The 24,412-nt window shown below is 42.5% G+C and overlaps 1 protein-coding gene across 5 annotated transcripts in view; it reads right to left on the bottom strand.

Moving 5' to 3' along the window:
- Nucleotides 1-24,347, bottom strand: part of MANBAL (mannosidase beta like) — a 32,637-nt gene extending 8,290 nt beyond the window's left edge. Inside the window, exons 1-2 of one of the 5 annotated variants that reach the window (XM_085870479.1) lie at nucleotides 24,118-24,347; nucleotides 10,934-11,090 (exon numbers count right to left, since the gene is read on the bottom strand). In XM_085870479.1, coding sequence (XP_085726605.1) covers nucleotides 10,934-11,090; nucleotides 24,118-24,332 — 372 coding nt within the window. In that variant the 5' untranslated portion in view covers nucleotides 24,333-24,347. The other 4 variants (XM_085870480.1, XM_085870481.1, XM_085870482.1 and 1 more) reach the window with 4 other exon arrangements.
- Between the last annotated feature and the right edge of the window lie 65 nt (nucleotides 24,348-24,412).

Here is a 24,412-nt window from a genome sequence, read left to right as displayed (position 1 = left end):
TGGCACGGTCGATGGATTTATGCAACCCAATCGCTTGGGAACGGGGAGGAGGGAAGTAAACTGGGGTGTCTGTGGTATGTGAGTGGGAGGTGGAAATATGATGCAGATGAGGTGCAGAAGAGGAAGTGTGAAGAGGTGTGAATAAGTATGCTATTTCAGTGATATGTCCTCAGTGGACAAGACAACAGATGGGAGAGAAAGATGCATGAGAAGATAGCTAAACGGGGCGTGGAAGAGTGTCTGTAATGTGTTCTAATGATGATTGCTGCGGATTGTGCTTGGAGCTGAGTGCTGATGACCTGGTGATGACCCGGAAACTCCTCGGCAATGACTCAGTGCTGCTCGCCTAGTTTGTTCTTGCGCTGCCCTCTCGGATCGACTCTCGTTCGGCTCGGAAAAGGCAAGACCAAAAGAGAGGACCAAAAAGACACTGATTCACTCTCCACGTCTCTTTATCGAGCCTGAAGTGAAGGAGCCAAAAGTCGGATGAAAAGACCCTGGAGGCGTTTCCGCACGTCCTCCTTGGTGCGTAGACGCTTCCCTGAGAAGTAGTCCCACCCCGCCAGACTCCGGAGTTGAAAATAGCCTCAGTTCCTCCCAGGCTCAGTCACGTAACAGAGCTCCATGATTTCTATGGGGCACGGGTTTTTGGGAGTGCTCTCAGGCCACGAATGTGTGCTGGACTCCACTTGAATGCTGTTATTTAGCGGAGCTGTTATTTAGCTACCCATTCGTCAAAGAATGATTCCCAGCGCACACTCGGACTTCAAGATACATAACGAAGTGTTCTGACTTGCAGGCACCAGTTATGTCCCCCATTCTCCAGCATCTCCAATGACTATCATGAGCGTCCAGGGAGCTGATGGCAGTTACGGCAGTTGTAGTGAGGTGGGGGAAGCGCTGTGGTGTTGATGGTAAAAAGTCGTTGAAGTGTTGGGAGCGGTTGAGGCGATTGTGGTGAAGAGGTTGGGTGTAGGTGGTTGTGAGGATTTTTAGGAGGCATTGTAGTAATTATGGTGAGTGTTGTAGCATTGTGGTGAGCATGGTGAGGCTCTGAGGGGAGGCGTCGGTTGGTTAAAGGAGGCACAGTTTGAACAGGGAAATGGCACGCATATGTAAACGAGGCTGCGATGGTATGAATTACTCCTGCTCTTTTGGTCACGTCACTGGTCTGGCGTGCATGCATGCATGACGGAGTTTGTGTATGAAATAAAGTAAATAAAATATGTGAAAGGATATGGGATTGAAGACCAAACTAAAAGCCCTGTGCAATGCATCTCGTCCCATATACCCCCAAGACATAATGAAAGGGCCAACAAAACTAATACTAACGAAATAACTGTCTCAGGATTGCTTTATGTTAGATGGTATTGCATTGGGGGAATGCTGGCTTCGCAGAACCGCAACAATATATTGTGAACCGCGGTGTCTGTCTATGCGTTTGTCTGTCTCCTGTTTACGGCGACCGGTTCTCGTGCTGCATTTGAAAAGCTCAACATTCACTTTTGAAATGAAGGGAGAACAGACATAAGTAATGTTGATGTCAAATTTTATTTCGCAACCAGGATATTTTGCCCTCTTTTGAGACAAATGCAACCTCCGCCGCCACATGTTGCACCACCATTTTGTGGTGGGTGATTATATATATGGTGTGAGCTTAAGGGTTAGGGTGGCAGGATTGGGATCCAAGGGTCCTGAATTATCCCGCTCAGCTGTTGAATTAATACCAGGTGGGGTTAACTCGGCTTGTCATCCTTACAAGGTCAGCAAAATGAGTGCCAGCATGCTGGTATACTGTGTCGGAGTGCTGACCCATCCAGGATTGTGTCCAATAGCCAAGGAGACTGCTTAGGCAGCACCAACGCTCTGCAGAATATGGTCCCAATGGATGGATGGATGGATGGTATAAGTAGCTCAGCACTTTGGTTCTGAGCAAAACCAAGAGTGCAACACAATTGACCTTTTTAAAGTACATGAAATATTATTGAAATTGATAGATTACCTTAAACTTTTCCTGTCACTGGGGATAGATACTTTTGCGAGCTTTTTCCGTGACTTGTGACGGGTACTCTTCCTAGTAAACTGATGATAGACGGACATGAACCAATTGCTTAATCCCACTTTTCGCTTCGCATGCACAGGAGACTGTATTTCCGGTGAAGAAACCAAACTTTTTTTTAATTGGCAAAAAAAAGGTAAAAGTAGGGGTGTGGTCAAAACACGGATATAGTAAATAAAAATCAGTCTTAAAAACAATCAATGCTGAATTTCAATTATATTCCAAATGAACACTTTTTTTTTAGCATTCATAACTGCTGTTGAGCTCAATTCCACTGTATAAATTTTGAAAATTGGTTCAGGTTAAGAGTTTGTACAGTTTTTTTATTCACATTGTGTGGAAATTAAATAAAGCTATGCTTGGAAACGTCTGAGACACCCGGAGTTTAGGTGCGTGGCGTATATACAGCCTCGCGGCTCTGAAAACTCCATCAAATACAAAAGAAGAACAACACCTGGTGTCACATCAAAAGAAGAATTATTCACAATTTCTGGAGTCCAATAACGCAGCACCCACGTCAAATAAGCTTGCGCACAATGCGACGATTAATGCTGCTGGTCACAAGAGGAATGATTCACCGTCATGCTCACCTGTACCACAGACGGTGGCAAGCTTTCCGCGTATGTCATGTTAAAGAGGAAGACAATGCCCAAAGACAAGTTTCCAGCCAGTGTCATTGTTCGTGCACAGCAGAAGGGGTGGATAGACGAGGGACTGGTCCAGAACTGGGTGCGCATGGTCTGGAGTCGTCGGCCGGATGGTGGTCTCTCCCGACTAGGGAGCATACTAGTCCTGGATGCGTTCACTTGTCACAGCATCCGACAATATTAAAGCGTTGTTCTGTCGGACCCAACACCGTTCTCATCGTCATCCCAGGCAGGATGACATCGTTCCTGCAGCCCCTCGATGTGTTCATAAACAAGCCGTTCAAGGACGGGTTACGTCGCTGCTGGTCCGACTGGACATTGAATGGGGAGAAGACCTACACCAAGCGTAGAAGGATGAGAAAGGTTGACCTTCCAATGACCTGCGGCTGGATCATCAAGGTGTTTGAGGAGATACCATCAGACATCATCAAGTGAGCATTTTTGAAATGCATCTCCAACAACATGGGCGGCACAGAGGACGACATTATTTGGGAGGAGGAGGCTGCAAATGACGGTGACAGCGACGTGGACTTGCTCTACCCAAATTCAGACAAGGAGTTACGTGCCGTCTTCGACGAGGAAAGTATTGACATTGATTTCCTCGGGTTTAGCTGAAAAGCTTCATCAAACCCAAACGGCCCTTTTCAGGGCCACAAATCCACAAGATGTATGTATGATACCGGTAGGAATCCCTTTTCTTCATTTTTCTAGTTACAACAACAACAAAAAAAACAAATCACCTTAATAATGTGACAAAATAAGAAAGAAAAATAAAAACTTCTTGGTATCCTCTCCTCTCCAAATTCTTGAAAATGAGAATAAGATTGTTCGACAAAATTCAGCGGACATGGGAGTAAGCATGTTGATACCTCCGTGACTTTGCACCGTACAAAGTTAATGTACAAATGTATTGAGATCTAGATCAGAAAATAAAATGATCAATATATTATTTTATTTTGAGGATGAAAAATAGGGGTGCGGTTAATACATGGCCGTGGATTAATACACCGGAAAATACGGTAATAAATCTGTTAAACATCATCTCCCTTTCTCTCTTCAACTTCTTAAAAGGGTTCACTTTGGTCCATCACAGGTGATGAAGGTTAAATTAAACTAATTAAAGGTAGTGAGCATACATCTATGCTGACTACCTTTAATCAGATTAATTTCATCGATATCTGATCCCAAATTAACAGCTCGAACATCCAAACCACAACCGAAGTTCAACTAACTGGTCTACAGTTCTCCAATTCCTGTCTGGATCCTTTAAATAACGGTGTTACATTTGTTACTCTCTATTCTTCTGGAACCTGTCCCGACTCCAATGAGCTGTGAAAGACATCGGTTCACTTATCTGCTTTGCCACCTCCCTCAAAACTCTCAAATGCATATAATCTGGCCTGGAGCTACATCTTCTCCGCACTTTCCAAGATGTTTCTTCACTTCCTCTGGTCCAACATGAAACTCCTCTAAAAGCCCTTCATCACCTCCTCGGTAGATTCTCTCATCTACTGGACTGTTCTTATGAAAATGTTGAAGTAAAAAAAGAATGATAAAAAAATGCCTGCCATCTCACTTTCACCACTAACCAATCTCCCTGTGCTATTCCTCAAGAGGTCCACACTTGTATGAACCTCCTGCTTGCTGTAATTATCTATACTACAAAAAGAGCTGTGTGTGTGTGTGTGTCCATCCGTGCGAGCATGCATCTGGGTTCCATCCATTGGACAGTTCACCTGATTCCACCCACAATCTCTATACGACGGCCACCATACCGGTGCTTACTCGTATGCGAAGTGAAAGACATCTTTGGAGCTGTCATATTCACAATCGCCGAGGCATCGTTCTGTTGTCCTTACACCACCCAAATAATTATGTTACATTCTCTCAAACAGCGCTTTTACTGCAGAGGTTACGCAGGTCTTTGCTGTTATTTCCGACTATTTTCTCTTAAAATTATGAGGTGGACAGGCGACCATGATCGGTTTCTGTGAAGTCAGTGATATATTGATAGGGGAGTGGAAAGTGTTAGATATTCCGCTGTTTCAATGTGGGAATGGCCATTTGCTTTTAGGAGTGGGAGGAAGGTGGAGGAGAAGGAAGGGTGGGGGGGGAGGAGCAAATATGGGACAGATTTGTAAGTGGGAGGTTGAGGCTTTGGGTGGGGGGAAAGGGTGTGCTGGCATGAGGTAGTGAGGAGGAGGTTGAGGTTTTAGGTAGGTGGTGTGGGGAGGGGGTGTAGGTTGAAGGGTTTTAAAAATTGAATGTGTAAGTTTGCTCACAGTAAAATGTAATTTGCCACAGGTGTGTCACTGTGGGGGGGGGGGGGGAGAGGGGGGTGATGCAATCACCCCTCAGGTAATGTGCTAGTGTACTTTAATAATGATTTGTTATTCTGGTAAATATTCTGAGCCATATTCTCCTTTGGCTGGCCAAGTTATTTTCTGAAGTTAACCTCTGTTTACATCTATACTGATCTAGTGCTGCCGTTTTATCAATAACTATAATGTCTGTCTGTCTGGCTGACTGTCTGTCTATCCCTGTCTGTGTGTATTACATATACATTCCTACACCTCTGGACGGATTTGGACCAAATTTGTCACAGAAGTAAAAGGTTGTACAGGGCTGATGACTCCTTTGGCCATCGGGAAACCCCCAGGAAAAATGATGGGGTATACCTCCCCGCTGTTGCAGTTGGTTTGAATAGTGCCACCTTTGGTGAAGTTGAGCGCTACAGGATGGATTTAATTTCCCAAACAACTGCCTGACATCTTCTGTTGTTATTTTTGCCACCACCACGGCTAGCTTTTCCCATCACTTTTGCGAGTACCTAATAAATGCCTTCTGCATATTCTTAAAAGCACTCCATAACTTCCTATTTAACTGCCCTGGTTTCTTTCTACCTCTAGTTTTAAACTTCACTGGACTATAATCACCCTGTACAATGTGTAGTTGCTCCTTAGCCTGGTGTTGTCTTAGTGGTTAGGCTGGCGGCTTGGGATCCTGGGGTCCTGAGTTCAAGCCCCGTTGGCCGCTGAATTAATACACCAGGAGGTTGCATCAGCCTGTCATTCTTCTAAGGTCGGCAAAATGAGTACTAGTGTACTGGTAAGGGGGACACTGCATCAGCGGCATAGCCGCATCCCAACCAATGATGCAACCAGCTGCCACAGGCTGCACTCGATAGAGAGAGTTGCTCCTTGAAAGTTGCCCATTTCTCCAATACTGATTACCATACTGTTAATTTGTCCCAATCTAGAACACCTAACTCTCTTCTCATGAGCAGAGTACCCACCCTACGGGTGACCTTGTTCCAAGCATGCAACACATTCTTCTGATGCATACCTTTATTTGGGAGGTGTATAGGAAAATGACAGCTCTGCATAGGCAAAATAAAATAACCCGGGTTACGTGGATGAAGCAAAAGCGTACCTACTGCTTATAATTCAAAACACCTCACCACACTGGAAAACGTAGGGACAGGAATACTGCGCTGCAAATGGTGGACATTTGGAATACCCTCCACCACCTGGAGGCGGCGCCACGCGATACACATTTACATAGATCATTTACGTCCACCCCTCATCCCTCCCAAAACAACCGGCAAAGATAAAAAACACCCCTGTACAGTAAGTCGTCGACTTACGACCAATGCGACTTACGACTGATCGACTTTACGACCACGACCGCGATATGTACTGTATGTCTGGCCACGACTGCTCCGCGTCTGGCAGCGCGAGTGTTGCCCAGCTGGGCATACGACAGTTTCCGCCCCAGTGCCCGCCAGTGCCAGCGTGGTCTCGATATATCACACTCTACCGCATCGATGATTTTGAAAGATAAAGAAAGTATTCGTGAAGCTGTGAAAGGTTCTGCACCCTTGTGATCGACGGTTATAACGACGCAACGGACCGGGCCCATCCACGAAATGGAGAAATTGCTGCATGTCTGGATGGAAGATCAGATCCAAAAACGGACACCTTTAAGCCTTTTTACTGTGCAGACGAAGGCTAGAAGTCTATTTCAGACTTTGAAAGAGCCCGCCGGAGAAGACGACAGTCAAGAATTTGTAGCAAGTACTGGCTGGTTCAAAAGATTCAAGAAAAGATTCCAAATTCATAATGTTTGAGTGACTGGAGAAGCAGCGAGTGCAGATGAGGAAGGAGCTCGTAAGTTTGTTGAAAGTCTGGATGAAATAATTACGCAAAAAAATAAAGGTTGGCCGACTTCCGACCAAATCGACTTACGACTGGGCGGTCGTAAGTCGCCGACTTACTGTACATTAATTGGGGACATACTGATCCTATGTAGCAAGTCTGGAGGTAATTGGTGCAGAACTGTAGGAGGAGTAGCACAACAAACATGCACACAAACACTAGTCCATGAATTATCGTGAGGATACCCTCCCAATTTATCTTCTTGAATTCTCATTGCCTTACTTTACTATCCTGAACTCCAACTCTTCACAGATTCCTTGCACACACTGTTATTGTCACTTGCCCCCAAATGTCCACCCACCTTCAACTTCTTAATCATATTCAGATAATTTATCAAATTGATCACACATTACACTCCCTCTTGTGGCATTATATATAAAAAAACTAGATTATTAGAATAAAAATAGTGGCAATACCCCTGGGTGTTCACCTTGAAGCAGCTGGATAAGATAACCAGGGAACCACTGGTAAGCATGGATGACCCACAAAATATGTAATGGAGAAGAAAGTAAATACCTATGGATTTTTTTTAATGCCGTGAACAAACCTTGGTGCATCACCGGTGATAAAGGTTGTGGTCAAGTTTCATCGGAATTGTGTGTGTGGTTTCAGAGAAGAAAGCAAATACCTATTTTGGGGGGCAATCCTCATGTAGAATCATTTCAACCCAAATTTTTTTTTTAATGTCGTGAACAAACCTTGGTACATCACGGGTGATGAAGGTTGTGGTCAGGTTTCATCAAAATTGTGTGTAGTTACAAGAAAAAAGCACGTACTTACATCCCGATTCTTCTAATGTCATGAAGGAACTTTGGTACATCATGGGTGCTGAAGATTGTGGTGAAGTGTCATTGGAATTGTGTGTGCAGTTTCTGAGAAGAAAGCAAATACCAATTTTGGGGGGCAACCCCCCGCCCCCTGCATCGAGCCCTTTAGACCCCAAATATAATGCCATGAACAAACTTTGGTACATACGCAGTGCTGAACATTGTGGTAAAGTTTCATTGAAATTGTATGTGTAGCTTCAGAGAAGTTGAAAGTATTTGTGGACGTACGGACGGGGTGCCATCCCATAAGCTCCCCGGAACTACGTTCCGTTTAAAGTTTAAAGTAAACTATGTTTGAAGTACCCAGATTATGTGAGAAGCAATCTGGGTGAAGGACAGCATTGCATCAAGAGAAAGGGGTGACATTAACCAAGGAGTAAATGTTGAGGATTCTGTATGGGTAGAGATTAGAGATTTTAAAAACAGTAAGATACTGGAAGGATGCTTTATATCGCTCTGGGTATGAAGGAAGAGGAGAAAGGAGGAGTACATGAAGAATTCAAAAGGGCATGTGGTGAGGGAAGAGTATTGATTATTGTGGATTTTAACTTGCCAGGGATAGATTGGGTCCAGGAACAGGGAAAGGGCAGAGCGGATGAGGATTTCCTAGTTTTAGTCCAGGATTTCTTTTTAACCCAGTTTTGTAGATAAGCCCCACGAGGGGAATGCAGTGTTGGACCTGCTTCTAAGTAACGATCCCAATATGGTGGAGGAGATGGAGGTCAGGGAGAATTTAGGAGCAAGTGACCATAACTTTGTGTGTGCAAGGATTCTGTTGAGGGTTAGAGTTCAGGATAGTAGGGTAAGGCTATTAGATTTCAGGAAGGCAAACATTGAGGGTATGAGGAGAGAATTGGGTGATGTAGATTGGGAGACTAACAACAGGACAATCAGCATCAGAGAAATGGGAAACCTTCAAGGACCAAATGTGTAGAGTGCAGATCAAGTACATTCCAATGAGGTGTAAAACCAGAAGCAGAAAGAGGCCAGGGTGGTTGAGCAGTGAGATAAGGAACGCTATCAACGAGAAGCAGAAGGTATTTATTAGGTTTAAAATAACAGGACTGGAGTTAGATTTATATCACCATCGAAGTAAAGAGGAGAGTTAAGAAAATAACTCGGCAAGCCAAAAGAGAGAATGGAAAGGACATGGTTAAGAATATTAAACATAATAGCAAGGCTTTCTTTAAGTGTATCAGGGGAAAAGAACAGGTTCGGACCAGTGTGAGCCCATTGAAGAATAGTACCGGTAGAGCGGTTAGTGATGAAGGTGAGATGCAGGCTTATTAAACAGGTATTTTTCTTCAACTTTTACACAAGAACAGTCAGGAGAATTTCCAACAGCTGAGAGTGTCTATCGAGGAGGTGAGGAAGGGCTGTTACACAAGATCCAGGTTGGAGTGGAGGAAGTAAAGGAGCAGCTAGGAAATCTCAGAGTGGATAAGGCTCCGGGTCCAGATAATATGCACCCGAGAGTATTGAGGAAGGTGGCTGAGCAGGGAAGCGAGATGTTACGGATATTTTCAATAGTTCCTTGGAGTCAGGACAGGTACCGGAGGATTGGAGAGTAGCAAATGTAACACCATTATTTAAGGATCCAGAGAAGAATTGGGAAACTATAGACCTCTTAGTTTGGCTTCAGTTATGGGGAAGGTGTTGGAGACATTAAGGACCAGATGAGGAACCATTTAAACAAATACAAACTAATTCAAGGTAGTCAGAATGGGTTTACCAAAGGTAGTTCCTGTTTAACAAATCTTTTAGAGTTCTATGAAGCAGTATCTGATTGGGTGGATGAGGGAAAGGCAGTGGACACAGTATATCTAGATTTAAGAAGGCATTTGATAAGGTTCCACATCGGAGGTTGTTAGCCAAGGTGAGGGCTTGCGGAGTGGCTGGTCAGGTAGCTAATTGGATTGCAAACTGGCTTAGAGGTTGGAAGCAAAGAGTGGCTGTGAGTGGGAGGATGTCTTGCTGGGAGGATGTAAGTAGTGGGGTACCTCACGGATCAGTACTCGGACCATTATTATTCATCATTTACATCAACAATTTGGATCATGGGGTGAAAGGGAGGCTTTCCAAATTTGCAGATGACGCAAAGTTTGGAGGTGAAGTGGATAGCAGGGTGGTGATCAGATACATAAAAGTATTGATACTGCCTAGATTGTGTAAGAGATTGGCAGATGGAATTTAACCTGAGCAAGTAAGTGTAAGGTGTTGGGGATGGGAAAGAATAATGAAAATCTATATTATAAAAGGAGCTGTGTCGCTATCTGTCTGTTTGTTTGTCATGCTACAACATTGAAACCGATTCACAGATTTTAATAAATCGAACTACGGCGGATTCAGGGAACTCCCAGGAAGGTTTGTGATGGAAAAAAAACAAACCCTGTGCCGAGTCGGTGATCTGCGATCGCGATACCGGTATGATGGCGATACCCGGTACGAACATACCGGTGCAGCATTCCACAATAGTCATACCGGTATGGCGATCGCAATGGATCTCGATTCTCAACCTGTGTTGATCACCAATCCTGATCCCACTTTAATCATTTTTAATGCAAGTTGAAGTAAAATAACCGTTCTCATGATGGGGGAGAGGGCGGGGAGGAAAGCCTCATATGGGAATACTTTGAAAAATTAGTGTCGATGATGTGTACGTCATATATGAACACGTAATGCACCATTGCGTATTTTTGGAACCTGCATTAAAGTTATTCATTTATTTTAAATAATACCAATATACCAGTCGATACTGGCACGATCCCACCAGTATATCGCTATTGAAAAAAAATAAATAAATCGATACCAATGGAGCCTATAATGAATATTCTTCTATGTTCCTGGACACATGCTGCAGAGTCTGAACAATAATTTAAAAAATTTAACACAGTTAGACTATTGTGCTAACACAACCATTATAAGACCAATTACATTGACTATGTCGTTACATACCTGAAATATTTCGTTGCCACAACTAAATAAACACTTCTATGTACAAATCTTTCAAGGATCAACAATTGTGCCAGATTAAGGATTCATATCCACATTAATGCCAGATGACGGTCTGTTGAATTGACGTGGAATGACCCTCATTCCTGGGTATCACATAATGCACCAAATTTACAAAATATTGGCAAGCAAATGGGTCAAAAAGGAAGCAAAGGTTATTTCGTGCAATACCGGCTCAGTGGAGTTCGCAGGCAGCACCAGAAGAGAAAGGATGCACACTAGTTGAAATGCAGCCCCCAGCAGCAGACCATAGTGCAGCAACTGCTCCACCAGAGTCGTCTCAGGGACTTCAGGTGGTGTCAAGTCCAAAAGAGGATCCATCATGTCACTGCAAATGCAATAATGATAATTTCCATCAAACCCAAAGCATGATGGATAATTTTCACGACAGCCATCCTGTTGTCACCAAAAAGCACCTCACAACTTCCAACACAGAAGGCTAAAGGTCCATGTATGTGTGTATGTGTTTTATGACAATATATCTCCACTGTGATGTGCTGTGCAGAAAAGCAACATGTGTTCAGAGGAAGTGATGTCCATGTGGGTGTGTGGTTGTCCTTCGATGAAGCATACCAGGTCCTGATGAAGTGTCAATCAAACTGCAATGCAGTTCAAAATTACATCACAATTTAAAATGCCCATATAATTCTCCAACTCATAATCAAAATGGAGAAAAATATTATCATTGTTTTCTTGTTGACACCACAAGTTGTTAATTTCACGAAATTATTTCTACACTACGTGAAAACAAAGAAAAAAAAAAAGATCCTCTTTGGCGCTGCTAATCACTTTGGCCTTCCAGAAAAAAAAAAGAACAATGATGTTCAAAGTTAATATTGATCAAAGTTCTTTTTTAAAACTTCCAGGTAGAAAATTGACCAGTCCTTCAGACAGATATACTGAGGTTTTCACTTGTCCAACAGACAAAATTATCTGTCCCAGACAGTTGAACAACCGTTAATGTCGAGCTCCGAAAAATATACGCAAACTATAAGCAAGCTAATCAATATTTTATTACTCTTGGAAATGCAAAAGACTGGGAAGCAATGCTTCCACTGGTTTACTCGGTCTGAATACCACAAATCACTTTTTTGTGGAAAAAAAAAAATAACTGTCTCTTATTTTTTTGTCACATATCACAAGATGGAATCTCACGAGATTGTGAATCAAGTGTTGTTTTGTCATTATTTAATGTTAACACATATATATATATATATATATATATATATATATATATATATATATGTATATATATATATATATATATATATATATATATATATATATATATATTACACACACACATACATATGAACGGGGTATACTTACACATTGTGTAAGCATACGAACCGCGTTTCCCCATTACCTCAGGTGACTCACCTGCATTTGATTTTCCATTTGTTTATATTTTCATTTGCAAATGCTTTCCAACGGTTCTGTGATGTTTCCTGGTGTATCGGCTTCGATGTCCATTGGCACACAAAATTACCGTGCTTCTCATTGTCTTGGATCGCTCGCCTGCATTTTTTTCATTTTTTTCATTTATGGATGTATGATGATTCTGTGATTTTTTTTCCGGTGTACTGGCTTTGATGTCCATTGGCAAGCAAAATTTCAGCTTTTTACGTCACCTGAAAGGTAGCGATCTTTAATACCGGTCAGTGAGTCAGTCAGTGGTTAGAGAAAGAGCTTTAGAAATATATATATATATATATATATATATATATATATATATATATATATATATATATATATATATATATATATATATATATTTTTTCACACTAGCCCAACACAGGAATTTATTCCTGTTTCTTAAATTTATATATGCATCACAAAGGAGATAATTAATTTAAGATCATTTAACAACACAATTAGGCTACTCACAATCACTTGAGAGTGGCAATTCCACAGATTAATTTCCGCATATCTCGAGAGATTGTGAATTGGATGTTGTTTCGACTCATAAACCATGACATTGAGGAATCGTGCTGTTGTTTTGTTTCCGTGAAGTTGATAATGGCATAATAATAAGGTGGAACAGCCAAGGAGACTGCTTAGGCAGCACCAACGCTCTGCACAGAGTATTTTCCCGATGGTTGGATGGATGGATGAATGGATAGGGGAGTGGAAAAAGTTAAATATTCCACCATTTCAATGAGGTAATGAAGCTATAATAGATAAATCTCTCTTCCTTTGAAGAATGGGGAAAAGGGGGGATGAGAGGGCAGAGAGGGAACAGAGAGTTGGGAGAGGGAGGTTGAGGCTTTAGGGTGGGGGAGTTAAGGGCTTGGTTACATTTTACTTTATGTGGAACTTTTACAGGTACCTGCTAATATACAATAATAATGGTTCAAAGCATATATATATATATATATATATATATATATATATATATATATATATATATATATATATATATATATATATATATATATATATATATATATATATATATATATATATATATATATATATATATATTACCAAATTATTTGCCAACTGGAAGGGAACTCGGTAAAGTGCATACCTCCACCATGGAATGCCTCATCCACAAGAACATATCAGACCCAATACATTTTTGAAATATCATGCTGGATATATCGTTTTTGGCCCTCTCTCTCAATGGTGAAGAATCACGTAAAAAAAGTTAAATAATTCTCGAATCCAGATCCAGATTTTCACCAAAATCTAATCATTTCTTCCTTGTCACACACCCAACCTGTTCACCAAATTTCATCCGAATCCATCCACAAGTTTTTCAGATATCATTCCAGATATCGTTTTTGGCCCTATCTCTCAATGGTGAAGAATCACTTAAAAAGTTGTCGTAGTCGGATCCGGATTTGGATCTTCACCAAAATCTAATCAGTTCGTCCTTGTCACACACCCAACCTGCCCACAAAATTTCAACCAGATCCGTCCAGAACTTTTTTCAGATATGCTGTACACAAACAAACAAACAAATGGAATTGCTCGTTGAGCAAGGAATAACTTTGTCATATCTCCATGATCTCTGAAAAAACAAAACCTGGAAATCAATTTGGTTCTTATAAGTTGATAGCACTTAGTTTGGTCATGATCATAACTTGGAAGTCAATCTGACCTGAAATGGCGTTTTTATCGCAATTTGAAATTTTTGACCCGAACCCCCTAACATTCGACCCCTGACCGCTAAAAAGGGTGTTGGTGTGACACCCCAATGAGACATATGGTTGGATGCAGTATTGGAAGATGCATATTTTGGATCTTGTTTGAAGTCGATACGACCATTCTAGCGGACGTTATTGCGAAAATAAGAATTTCGGTTTTTCGGTGACCTTGACCTTTGACCTAGATTCACCAAAAACGACAAGCGTGTAAGTTGGACCATGGCCGACGTCTGTACCCAGTTTGGTCATGATCGCTGAAAGGGTGTGGCTGCTTCAAGGTAAACAAACACTCAAACAGCCAGACAAGCCGGTAGGCGACAAGGGATCCGCTAGGATCGAAGCGCTGGATACGATGCTTTTCATTCTGACCGATCCACCGACGAAGATTCATTGCCAAGACGTACTGGTTCACATACAATTGTTCCTCTGCCTGGAAAGATTTTTCCTATTGCGTATTTTGCCAACTGGCACTCCTCACAGGACTACCATTTGAAAAATAAAACCTAAATCAAAATCGGCTCAAGTAAAATTTTCTAAATATCTCGAAGTGTTTAATTCCGAAGTTTCGTTTCTCCACATTCAAAACTGTAGGACAAGTATTGAAAATAGTGAACGTAGGTCGAACAAAAGTATTTTTTCGAATTTTGCATATTTCAGCCCTGACACCCTTGGTGATCGAATCTGGAAAAATGCTGTGGTTCAATTTTGTAGTAGTTATTAAACTCTATCCATACACCGAATTTGAACATTCCGCCGTCCACGGTTTCCGAGGTCAAGGTCACTTTACGTATTCCCTGGTTCACCACCTTCCCGCATTCGGAGGGCTGCCATTCGGAAACCATGAGATAGAGGAACGTTATGCTGTCGCGATAACTAGATGGGGATGCAAGGAATAGGCAGGAGTTGGTCCGGTCGCTCTACCTATCATAGAAGCCACGCTACGTCAGTTACCGTTTGGGTTCTTAAAACGCGGCTTTTCGGCCGCTGCATAGCAACGGGTGGTTGCTTAGCAACGAAACTCAAATGCGCACACTCCCAGCCCATATGGCACCTGTTCGCCAAGTTTCATCGAAATTGGTTTGCTGGTTTGTGCTGTGGAGCCTCACGTTGCGCGCGTGCGTGCACACACACACACACACACACACACACACACACACACACACACACACACACACACACACACACACACACACACACACACACACACACACACACACACACACACACACACACACACACACACACACACACACACACACACACACACACACACACACACACACACACACACACACACACACACACAAAACCCGACAATAACGGATATCAAGCGAATCCCAACAAGCCGGTCGGTGACATGGGTGGTCGCTATATAATTGCATACTAGCCATACAGTTTTTGACGGATTGGGCTGAAATTTTTTGACAAAGAGGTTGATTATAGTGCGCATAAAAGCGCAGAAGCAGATTTTTGATTTTCGAAAAAAAAAATATAAAAATATTTTCCGGATTTTTTTCAAAATTTTCAAAGTCCCGTTGCTAGGCAACGGTGGCGTCCATAGCAACGGTGCTCAAAAGCATACAACTAGATCCTAGTATGAACATACCAGTCAAGTTTCATCAAAATCGGTTGACTCCTCTGGCCTCCAGAGCTGTCCATTACATACAAACAGACAGACGGAAAACCTGAGAATAACGGTATTCAGCGACCACCCAAGAGCCAGACAGACAGACAGACAGACAGACAGACATACAGAGACACACACAACCGACCAACATAATTATCGAAATCTGAAGGATTCCGGCAATGAACAGACAGACAAACAAACAGACAGAGAGGGGTGAAAACATATCCTCCTTCACCTTTGGTGGCAGAGATAAATTTGCCATTTCAAGGTAGTGAAATTAGAGAAGGCAGAGAGATTAGCCAAGCGAGTATTTTCTTTCTTTGTTGAGTGATATCAAGTGTTCATGCACCTGCCATCAATTTATACTCTTGGAAATGCTCTAAAAATATACATGGGTGACACATGTCCCAGATTGGAAAAGAAGAATCAAAACAAGACCGAGGACAACTTGCACAAAAGTACAGTATGTGCACCAGTTCCTCGGAAGATAGGAGCAGAAGGAAATAGGTACAACGGTAAAAGCAGAAAGGGGTTTTATCGTTACCATGGAAGACAAGGATATGGTGCCAGGAAATTAAGGGGAATGAGCAGTTTGGTGGAGGGATATTACATAGCTTTAAACACCTTCCGCTGAAAGGGAGAACACTGATAACATACATGACTAGTGGATAACAAAATAAAATTCCACACCTGCTCATTCAAAGAGATTAAAATATTAGGGATTGTATGGTCATACAAGGAGATAGCCAAATAACGCAACACAATATTATATTAATCGACCACCAGGTGAGAGAATAAAAATAATTTCTCAGATGTGTGATCCATAAATCGAGTCGTCGATTCGAAATAAAACAATGACACGGGGATGCTCAAGAGATGGAGATGCACCTGATATATCTGCTAAGTATCTTATAAACTAAACAAAAAGCTGCAGTATGAACAGAGTCTGGAGAGACAGACTTGTTTGGAATTGGAAAAGGGGCAAGACAGGAGTGAATTCTCTCCCCTTACTTGTTCAATCGATTAAGTCCTCTTACTTGTCAAGAAAATAGAGTCTGGAGTCAGGATTGGAGAAGGATGCATTAACAACCTACAGTATGCTGATGATACCACTCTGTTGGTAGAAAGTAAAGGAGGACTTGATGAAGCTGTGGCAAACAACAAAGGAGGAAAGTGAAAAGGTTGGTGTTTCTTTAAACGTAATAAATAAATAAATAAATAAATAAAGATTAAAATCTTGTCAACTGAGAAGATCAATACGTGTTCAGATTGAGTTGAAGCGAGTGGATAACGTGGAGGAGAAATTCACAGACGGGTAGTGTTGGGGACAACAGCAATGTCAGGATTGACAATTAAAGGTCTGCAAAGACAATGGTGTGACGATCCAAACGAAGAGGAGGCTGGAGAGTGCTCCGGTATTTCCAGTTGCAATGTGTGGATGTGAGTCATGGACAGTGAAAAAGAAAGAAAGGGGGGAGATGCACAGTTTTGAAATGTGGTGTTGGACACGAATGTTAAAAATTCCATGGACTGCAGGAAGAACTAGAGGGGGAGCACTCGGGAGAGTGCAAAACCTCCGCCGCCAATACTGCTGGGTCACTCAAATGAACCTTATATCTTATTCATTAAATATGTCAACAGTGCTGACAGTTATAGTTCTTTTCTCCAACATTTTTTTTTGGGGGGGGGGGGGGGTTGGAAATCACTTAAAACATGTAGAAATGCAAAGAAAGGAAATCGAAATTTTGTTGAAAAAAAGTTGCAAAAATTTTTTTCTCTAACAATTATTTGGGGGGGGGTTGGAAATCACTTAAAACATGTAGAAATGCAAAAAAAAAATTTTTTTTCTCTAAATTTTTTTTGCGGGGGGGGGGGGGTAAATTTATTTTGAGGTGGGGGGATGGAAATCACTTAAAACATGTAGAAATGCAAAAAAAAAAAATTTTTCTCTAACAATTTTTTTTGGGGGGGGTTGGAAATCACTTAAAACATGTAGAAATGCAAAAAAAAAAATTATCTATTTTTTGGGGGGGTAACAATTTTTTTGGGGGGGTTGGAAATCACTTAAAACATGCAGAAATACAAAAAAAAGTTTTTTCTCCAACAATTCTTTCGGGGGGGGGGGGGTTGGAAATCACTTAAAACATGCAGAAATGCAAAAAAATTTTTTTTTTCTCTAACAATTTTTTTTTGGGGGGGGGGGACCAAGTCCAAAATTTAATGGCATGATCCTTGGACCATACCTTAACCCCCCCCCCCACCAAGTTTCGTCGAAATCCGTCGAGGAGTTTTTCCGTAATACTGTTCACAAACAAACAAACAAACAGAAAGGGGTGAAAACAGTAACCTCCATCAATCTTCGAAGATGGCGGAGGTTAACAAACAAATCAGTGCTTAAAGTTTTAGACCACTATGTACATGAGAAGTGGTGATGGGAACACAGGAACTGTCATGACAATGGACACATCATGCATGCAAAAAACGAAAGTCTGGAGAAATCGATCATGCTGGGTACGGTTTAAGTTAGAAGAGGAAGATGCAGACTGTGTATGTGCTGGACGGACAGGGTGAAGGCTGCAACCGAGAGGTCTCTGCCAGAGCTTCGGGGAGCAGTACAGCATGAGGATGTTTGGAGAAATCTCATCATGAATGTACGGAGAAACAATTGGCCACAACTTGACGGAACGAGATAAACTCGAATCTAAAAGATGAAACACAACTTTGTTCGAAGGACAAAATCTTGAAATGATCACTGCAAGAGAATGAAAGAGTGGTGCACTGGGTTCGAAACATTGGAATAAATTATTAATACAGGTAGTGCTCAAAAAAAATCAAAAAGGTATTGCAAGTCAAAAGGTGGAAGTTATGTGGATAGAGAAACCTGGTATTGGTCGGAACAAGTGCGAATGGCAAGACAAGCCGATCAGGATGCGTTCAAGATGTTGCAAAAATCGAAGACCCAATGCTGTTGTTTCGTATGCACCCCATGGCTGCTGATTGAATCGTTTTTCTGCAAGCGCAGCTGTACCACTGATGCAGTGCCCCTGTTACCAGTAAGCTGGTACTCATTTTGCCTACCTCGGAAGGATGACAGGCCGAGTCAACCCACCTGGTGTTATTTCAAGGAAACAACAGTGGCTCAAACCCAAAACTCTGAGATCTTAAGCCAGCCACCTTAATCATGAAACCAACACCAGGCTTGAAAAACCCACAAGACCATTAATAGGAGTACAAAGAGAGAGGTAGTGACAGGGAAATCTACAAGTACACTTGATCAGCCAAGGGTAAACAAATAGTTTACAGAGTGTCATATATCTGAAAAAGAAAGACAAGAGAATACAGATGAACACTTCATAAGAAATGAAACCCCAAAAACATTCAGCCAAGGAGATAAAAGCCTGTTGGTAAAGATACTTGAATGCCAATTATTTTTTTTGAATAAACAAAGTGAAGCTGGAAGAGATAACACCAAACCAAGGAGTTATAAGAGATGAAGCAGAAGTATCCCAAATGAGGCAGGTGAAGGTAGAATGAAGAACTCGTCTTGCTCATTAAGGCTCGAGTAACTCTGCATGTGCGGACAGGTAGAACATTGGATGTAATCAACAAAGTTGATGAGGTATGTTAACCACCATGGGAAGCAAGGAGAAGCTGATGTTTCAGAAGTTAATCCTTCCTCAATGCAGAGGAGGATAAATGGTTGCTCCGTTGAAGGGCTAACGTCCGAAACGTCAGCTTCTCCTTCCTTCCAGATCCGTTAGCATACTTAGATTAACGTTCTGTCGATTCCACCAACTGAGGCAGTGAAGGCTCGAGGTTCGGCGGAGGTTGGCTGGTGACTTTATTGAATAAAACATGTGACGAGGATAAATGCTGGAAGCGTGGCGAAGCACAATCGTTCCAATACAATACACAAACCACAAACATGAAATGATGGAGATATTCAGGAATGTGAAAATAGCATGGGGATAAAAGCAACCTCGGTGGTTTTATGTGTGGAGCGTCCGCTCTGTGTGTGGGAGGTCGGCAGTTCGAACCCTGGCCGAGTCATAAAAATACTTTAACTAGAAGGCCACATACCTCCCTCATGTAATGCCTGATCCATGAGAACATATCGGGCCCAAGACATTTTTGAAATATCATTAAAAATATCGTTTTTAGCCCTATCTCTCAATGGTGAAGAATCACTTTAAATATTAAATAATTCTCATATCCAGATCCGTATCTTCATCAAAATCGAATCAATTCGTCCTTGTCACATACCCAACATGTCCACCAATTTTCATCCGAATCCGTTCACAACTTTTTGAGATATCGCGCTATATATCGTTTTTGACCCGATCTCTCAATGGTGAAGAATCACTGAGAAAATTCCAGTAGTCGGATCCGGATCTTCACCAAAATCTAATTAGTTCGTCCTTGTCACACACTGAACCTGTCCACAAAATTTCATCCGGATCCGTCCACAACCTATTGAGATATCCTGCGCGCGCGCGCGCGCGCGCACGCACGCACGCACGCACGCACACACTGAAAGGGGTGAAAACATAACTTCGTTCACCTTCGGTGGTGGAGGTAATAATGGTACGGGCTGCTTCCTTATTTGATGCTCAGCATTCAAAGAGGAGAGAGCCCAGACAAACAACCAGAGTGTAGGCATTGATGGGCCTCATGGCTTCCTCCTGCACTGAAGTTCCTTGTAGTGCAACTCGTATTATTAAAATGAGAATGACACTCGGCAGAGTGCATACCTCTGTCAGGCTGAATCGTTTACGTTTTGTATCCCACTGATGGGCTGGACCTGAATCCGAATCTTTACCAAAATCTAAACGGCTTGTTCTTGTCACTTACCCAACTCATCCACCAAGTTTTGTAATAATCCGTCCACAATTGTTTTTGAGATATCGTGCTAACTTTTGTTTTTGGCCCATTTTCTCAATGGTGAAGAAGCGTTGAAAAAAATTGTCGTATCCGGATCCGGATGTTCACCACCATCTAATCATTTCATCCTTTTCACACACCCAAACTGAGCACTAAATTTCATCTGAATCTCTGCATAACATTTTGAGATATCTGCTTACAGACTCACAGACTGACAGAGACAGACAGACAGACAGAAAGGAGGTGAAAACATAACCTTCAGTGGCAGAGTTAATAAACATCTTTTCTATCAAAGTTGAGTGAAAGAATATTTGACCAAAACCTCTGTGAAATAGGACAAATAACTAAAAGTAAATTTACCTTCAGTTCAGCTAAAAGCACAAGCCTGGTGTTGGTTTAGTGGTTATGATGGCGGCTTGGGATCCTAGGGTCCTGAGTTCAAGCCCCGTTGGGCCGCTGAATTAATACACCAGGAGGTTGACTCAGCCTGTCATCCTTCCAAGGTTGGCAAAATGAGTACCAGTGTACTGGTAAGGGGGACACTGCATCAGCGACATAGTCGCGTCCCAACCAATGATGCAACCAGCAGCCACAGGCTGCACTCGAAAGAGAGAGCTAAAAGCACAAGAGCTACGATCTTTGCAATACACATGCTTCAAGAAAAAAAAAAAAACAATAGAAGGAAAAGACGACCAACGAATGTGGTTTTCATAGATCGAAACACTGAGGGAGTACGGAGAGATCTCATTTGGTGGTGCCGAAGGAAGAAGGTTGTCCCAGAGATTTACGTGAAGGAGGTACTCATTTTGTTAACTACTAAGAAGTGACACAACCAGCAAGTTTCCAATCCATGTGGTTCTGCAAGTCTGCTCGTCATTCTCCTCATTGTGGACATTTTGACTGCAGAACTAGAGAAAGAAGCTTGATGGAATTTGTTCACCTGTGGCCATTATACTGTGTGGGGACAACCAGAGAGGGAGCTGCATGTGGACGTGAAAAAAAATGAATAACTTCAGAACGAAGAAGTCGTCTTGCTCACGAAGGCTCGTAGAGTTATTTTTCTCCGCCAAAGGGTTAACGCCCAGAACACAAGCTTCTTTTTGCTTCCAACAACAGTTAGCATACCTTGATCCATGTTTTGTTGATTTCACCCAGTGAAAGTGAGCTCATTTTTTGGCAAAGACAGAACAAAGGATTTATACATAGGAACAGGAAGTAGGCAGCAGCATTACTGCTGAAGACGGAAAAACAGTTGATCAGTTCAAGTGTCATGGATAGATTAGGAAATTTTGGACTGAAGACTGATAACGTAGATAAATTAGGAGTGTGAGGTGATAAGAAAAGCTGAATCTGGGGGTATTATCCAGTGATGGCACCCATTTTGGTGGGAGTTCATCCGGTGACGGCACCAATTCCGGGGAGGGGAAGTCATCCGGTGACAGCATCAATTCCGGGGAGGGGAGGTCATCCGGTGACGGCGCCAATTCTGGGGAGGGGAGGTCATCCGGTGACGGCGCCAATTCCGGGGAGGGGAGGTCATCCGGTGACGGCAGGTCATCCGGTGACGGCGCCAATTCCGGGGAGGGGAGGTCATCCGGTGACGGCGCCAACTCCGGGGGGGGGGGGGCGGGGAGGTCATCCAGTGACGGCGCCAATTCTGGGGAGGGGAGATCATCCGGTGACGGTGCCAATTCCGGGGGAGGGGGTGTCATCCGGTGACGGATGCTCAGTGGTATGGTGATGCAATCAATTCGCATTATCCAACAGAACCACCTCTCAGGTAAAACCAGGTTATGGTGCAGGCATTAATGGTATCAGCGACATTGACACTGCAGTTATGGATTAACAACAAAAAAACACAGGAAACATACCCAAGCCGACTCATCTTACTCCTTCAAAAGTGGGATTAAAAATAAATAAATAAATAAATAAATAAAAGGACCACGAGACCTGCAGCTAATCTGGGCCCTGGCCTGATGTTGCAACCCAAATTTGGTCGCATTCTGACTGGTGAGTCTGGAGAAGATTTTTGAAGGAATTTTGGTGACTTTCCCAAAAATGTACCAAGCCCGCCATTTTGACCCATTTCCGGTCACGTGATCGGTATGACCTCTGCAATAATATAACATCCCTACCCTGGCCTAATGTTGCAACCCAAATTTGGCAGCATTCTGACTGGTGAGTCTGGAGAAGATTTTGGAAGGAATTTACGAAGTCCACCATTTTGACCAACTTAAAGTCATGTGACCAGAAGGAGCTTCGCAACCCCCCATTACCAATCAGGAGCGAATTGCTACCGAATGTTCACATTCTCTCCGCGATCGCATTTCACGGAGGTAAATCCTTTGGGGCAAAAATTTACACCAAACCCTGAAAAACTGCATTCACCCAGGCAGGGCAAGGTGGGGTGAGGGCCACACACGCACCTCGAATTGCTGAACCTTGCTGTCAAACTTCAAGCGGATCAGCCCAGCGGTTTGGCCGGAGAAGACGAAACGGGGGCGGGGGGGGGGGCACGGTGACAATACCCTATAATCTGAAATTCCAATTCCACATCAGGTAAAAGCAACGCCGGGCTGCACTCGCAGAACTCTCCAGAATGAGACCTCAAGATGGCTACAAGTCAGGTTCGAAACGAGTCAACGGTGTACATACAGTACAGAGCAATCATCACCGAATCAGATCGCTGTACGCCAAGTTGAGACTGCTGTAGATTTCTCGGTCTTCACAACACAGATCGAGCACAACTTAAACTTTACAATAAAAAAACAAGTCATTCGACTGCGCGCAGTTGACGGGTATGCCTCCGCTCTCCCGCACAAACACTTGGGTATTGACATAATTGACCCTTGACCTTTATCATATTTGGCCTAAAATCTAATCAGTTAATTGCCCTGTCTAACTTTACCTTTGTACCAAGTTTGATGAGATTCTGTCCAATATTTCTTGAGTTAGGGTGAAACAGTAAAATTTCAGAGTTTGACCTTGACCTTTGACCCTTGACCTTTATCATATTTGGCCTAAAATCTAATCAGTTAATTGCCCTGTCTAACTTTACCTTTGTACCAAGTTTGATGAGATTCTGTCCAATATTTCTTGAGTTAGGGTGAAACAGTAAAATTTCAGAGTTTGACCTTGACCTTTGACCCTTGACCTTTATCACATCTGGCCCAAAATCGAATCACTTAATTGACCCGCCTAACTTTACCTTTGTACCAAGTTTGATGAAATTCTACAGTTTACTTCTTGAGTTATCGCGTAAACGAAAATCCGGACGGACGGACGGACGGACAATCCGGAAAAATAAAAAAAAGAAAATAAAGTCGTTTTAAATGTTTTTCAAAAGGCTCATTTACCACAGAATATTCTCCCACTGAACCATTCTCGAGGTTCAATCCTGTATTCCAGGTTCTGTGCTGAATACCCATTCATTGTTATAACCGGAGCATATACATACACCGGTCTCCAGACGCCTTCAGCAGGACACTGTGATCCACAATGCAATGAAACACGAGAGGGGAACATGACGACGTCTTGCAATCGGTTCACATTCTCTACACTATCGCATTTCACGGACGTTTTAGCCTTGAAACTTCCACCGAAACCTGAAAAACTGCACGAACCCGGGAAAAAACACGCACACGCACACGCACACGCACACGCACACGCACACGCACACGCACACGCACACGCACCTTGTTCTCCTGATCGCTGGTTGCTGCTTTACGGCACGTCGTAAATTCGAAATAATGAAACATAAGATTTTTTTTTTCCCCCCCATGCGCTCCATCAAATATTTGGTATATTTTATATCGTCCGGAGATTTTATTTTTTTTACACTTAAGTTCGTTACAATACTATACCTCCATTCCTGAAACAAAAAAATAATCATTTTTACAGCAGCGATCATTGATCCTATACACCGCCAATAAAGATCTTTGAACCATTTAGTGTTTAAGTAAACCGATTTAATATTATCTGAACTCCTTA

Source organism: Eptatretus burgeri, chromosome 2, assembly GCF_056783735.1.
Source record: "Eptatretus burgeri isolate ZD-2024b chromosome 2, Ebu_testis_v1, whole genome shotgun sequence".
Lineage (NCBI taxonomy): Eukaryota > Metazoa > Chordata > Myxini > Myxiniformes > Myxinidae > Eptatretus > Eptatretus burgeri.
This window is presented reverse-complemented; position numbering and strand designations above follow the sequence as displayed.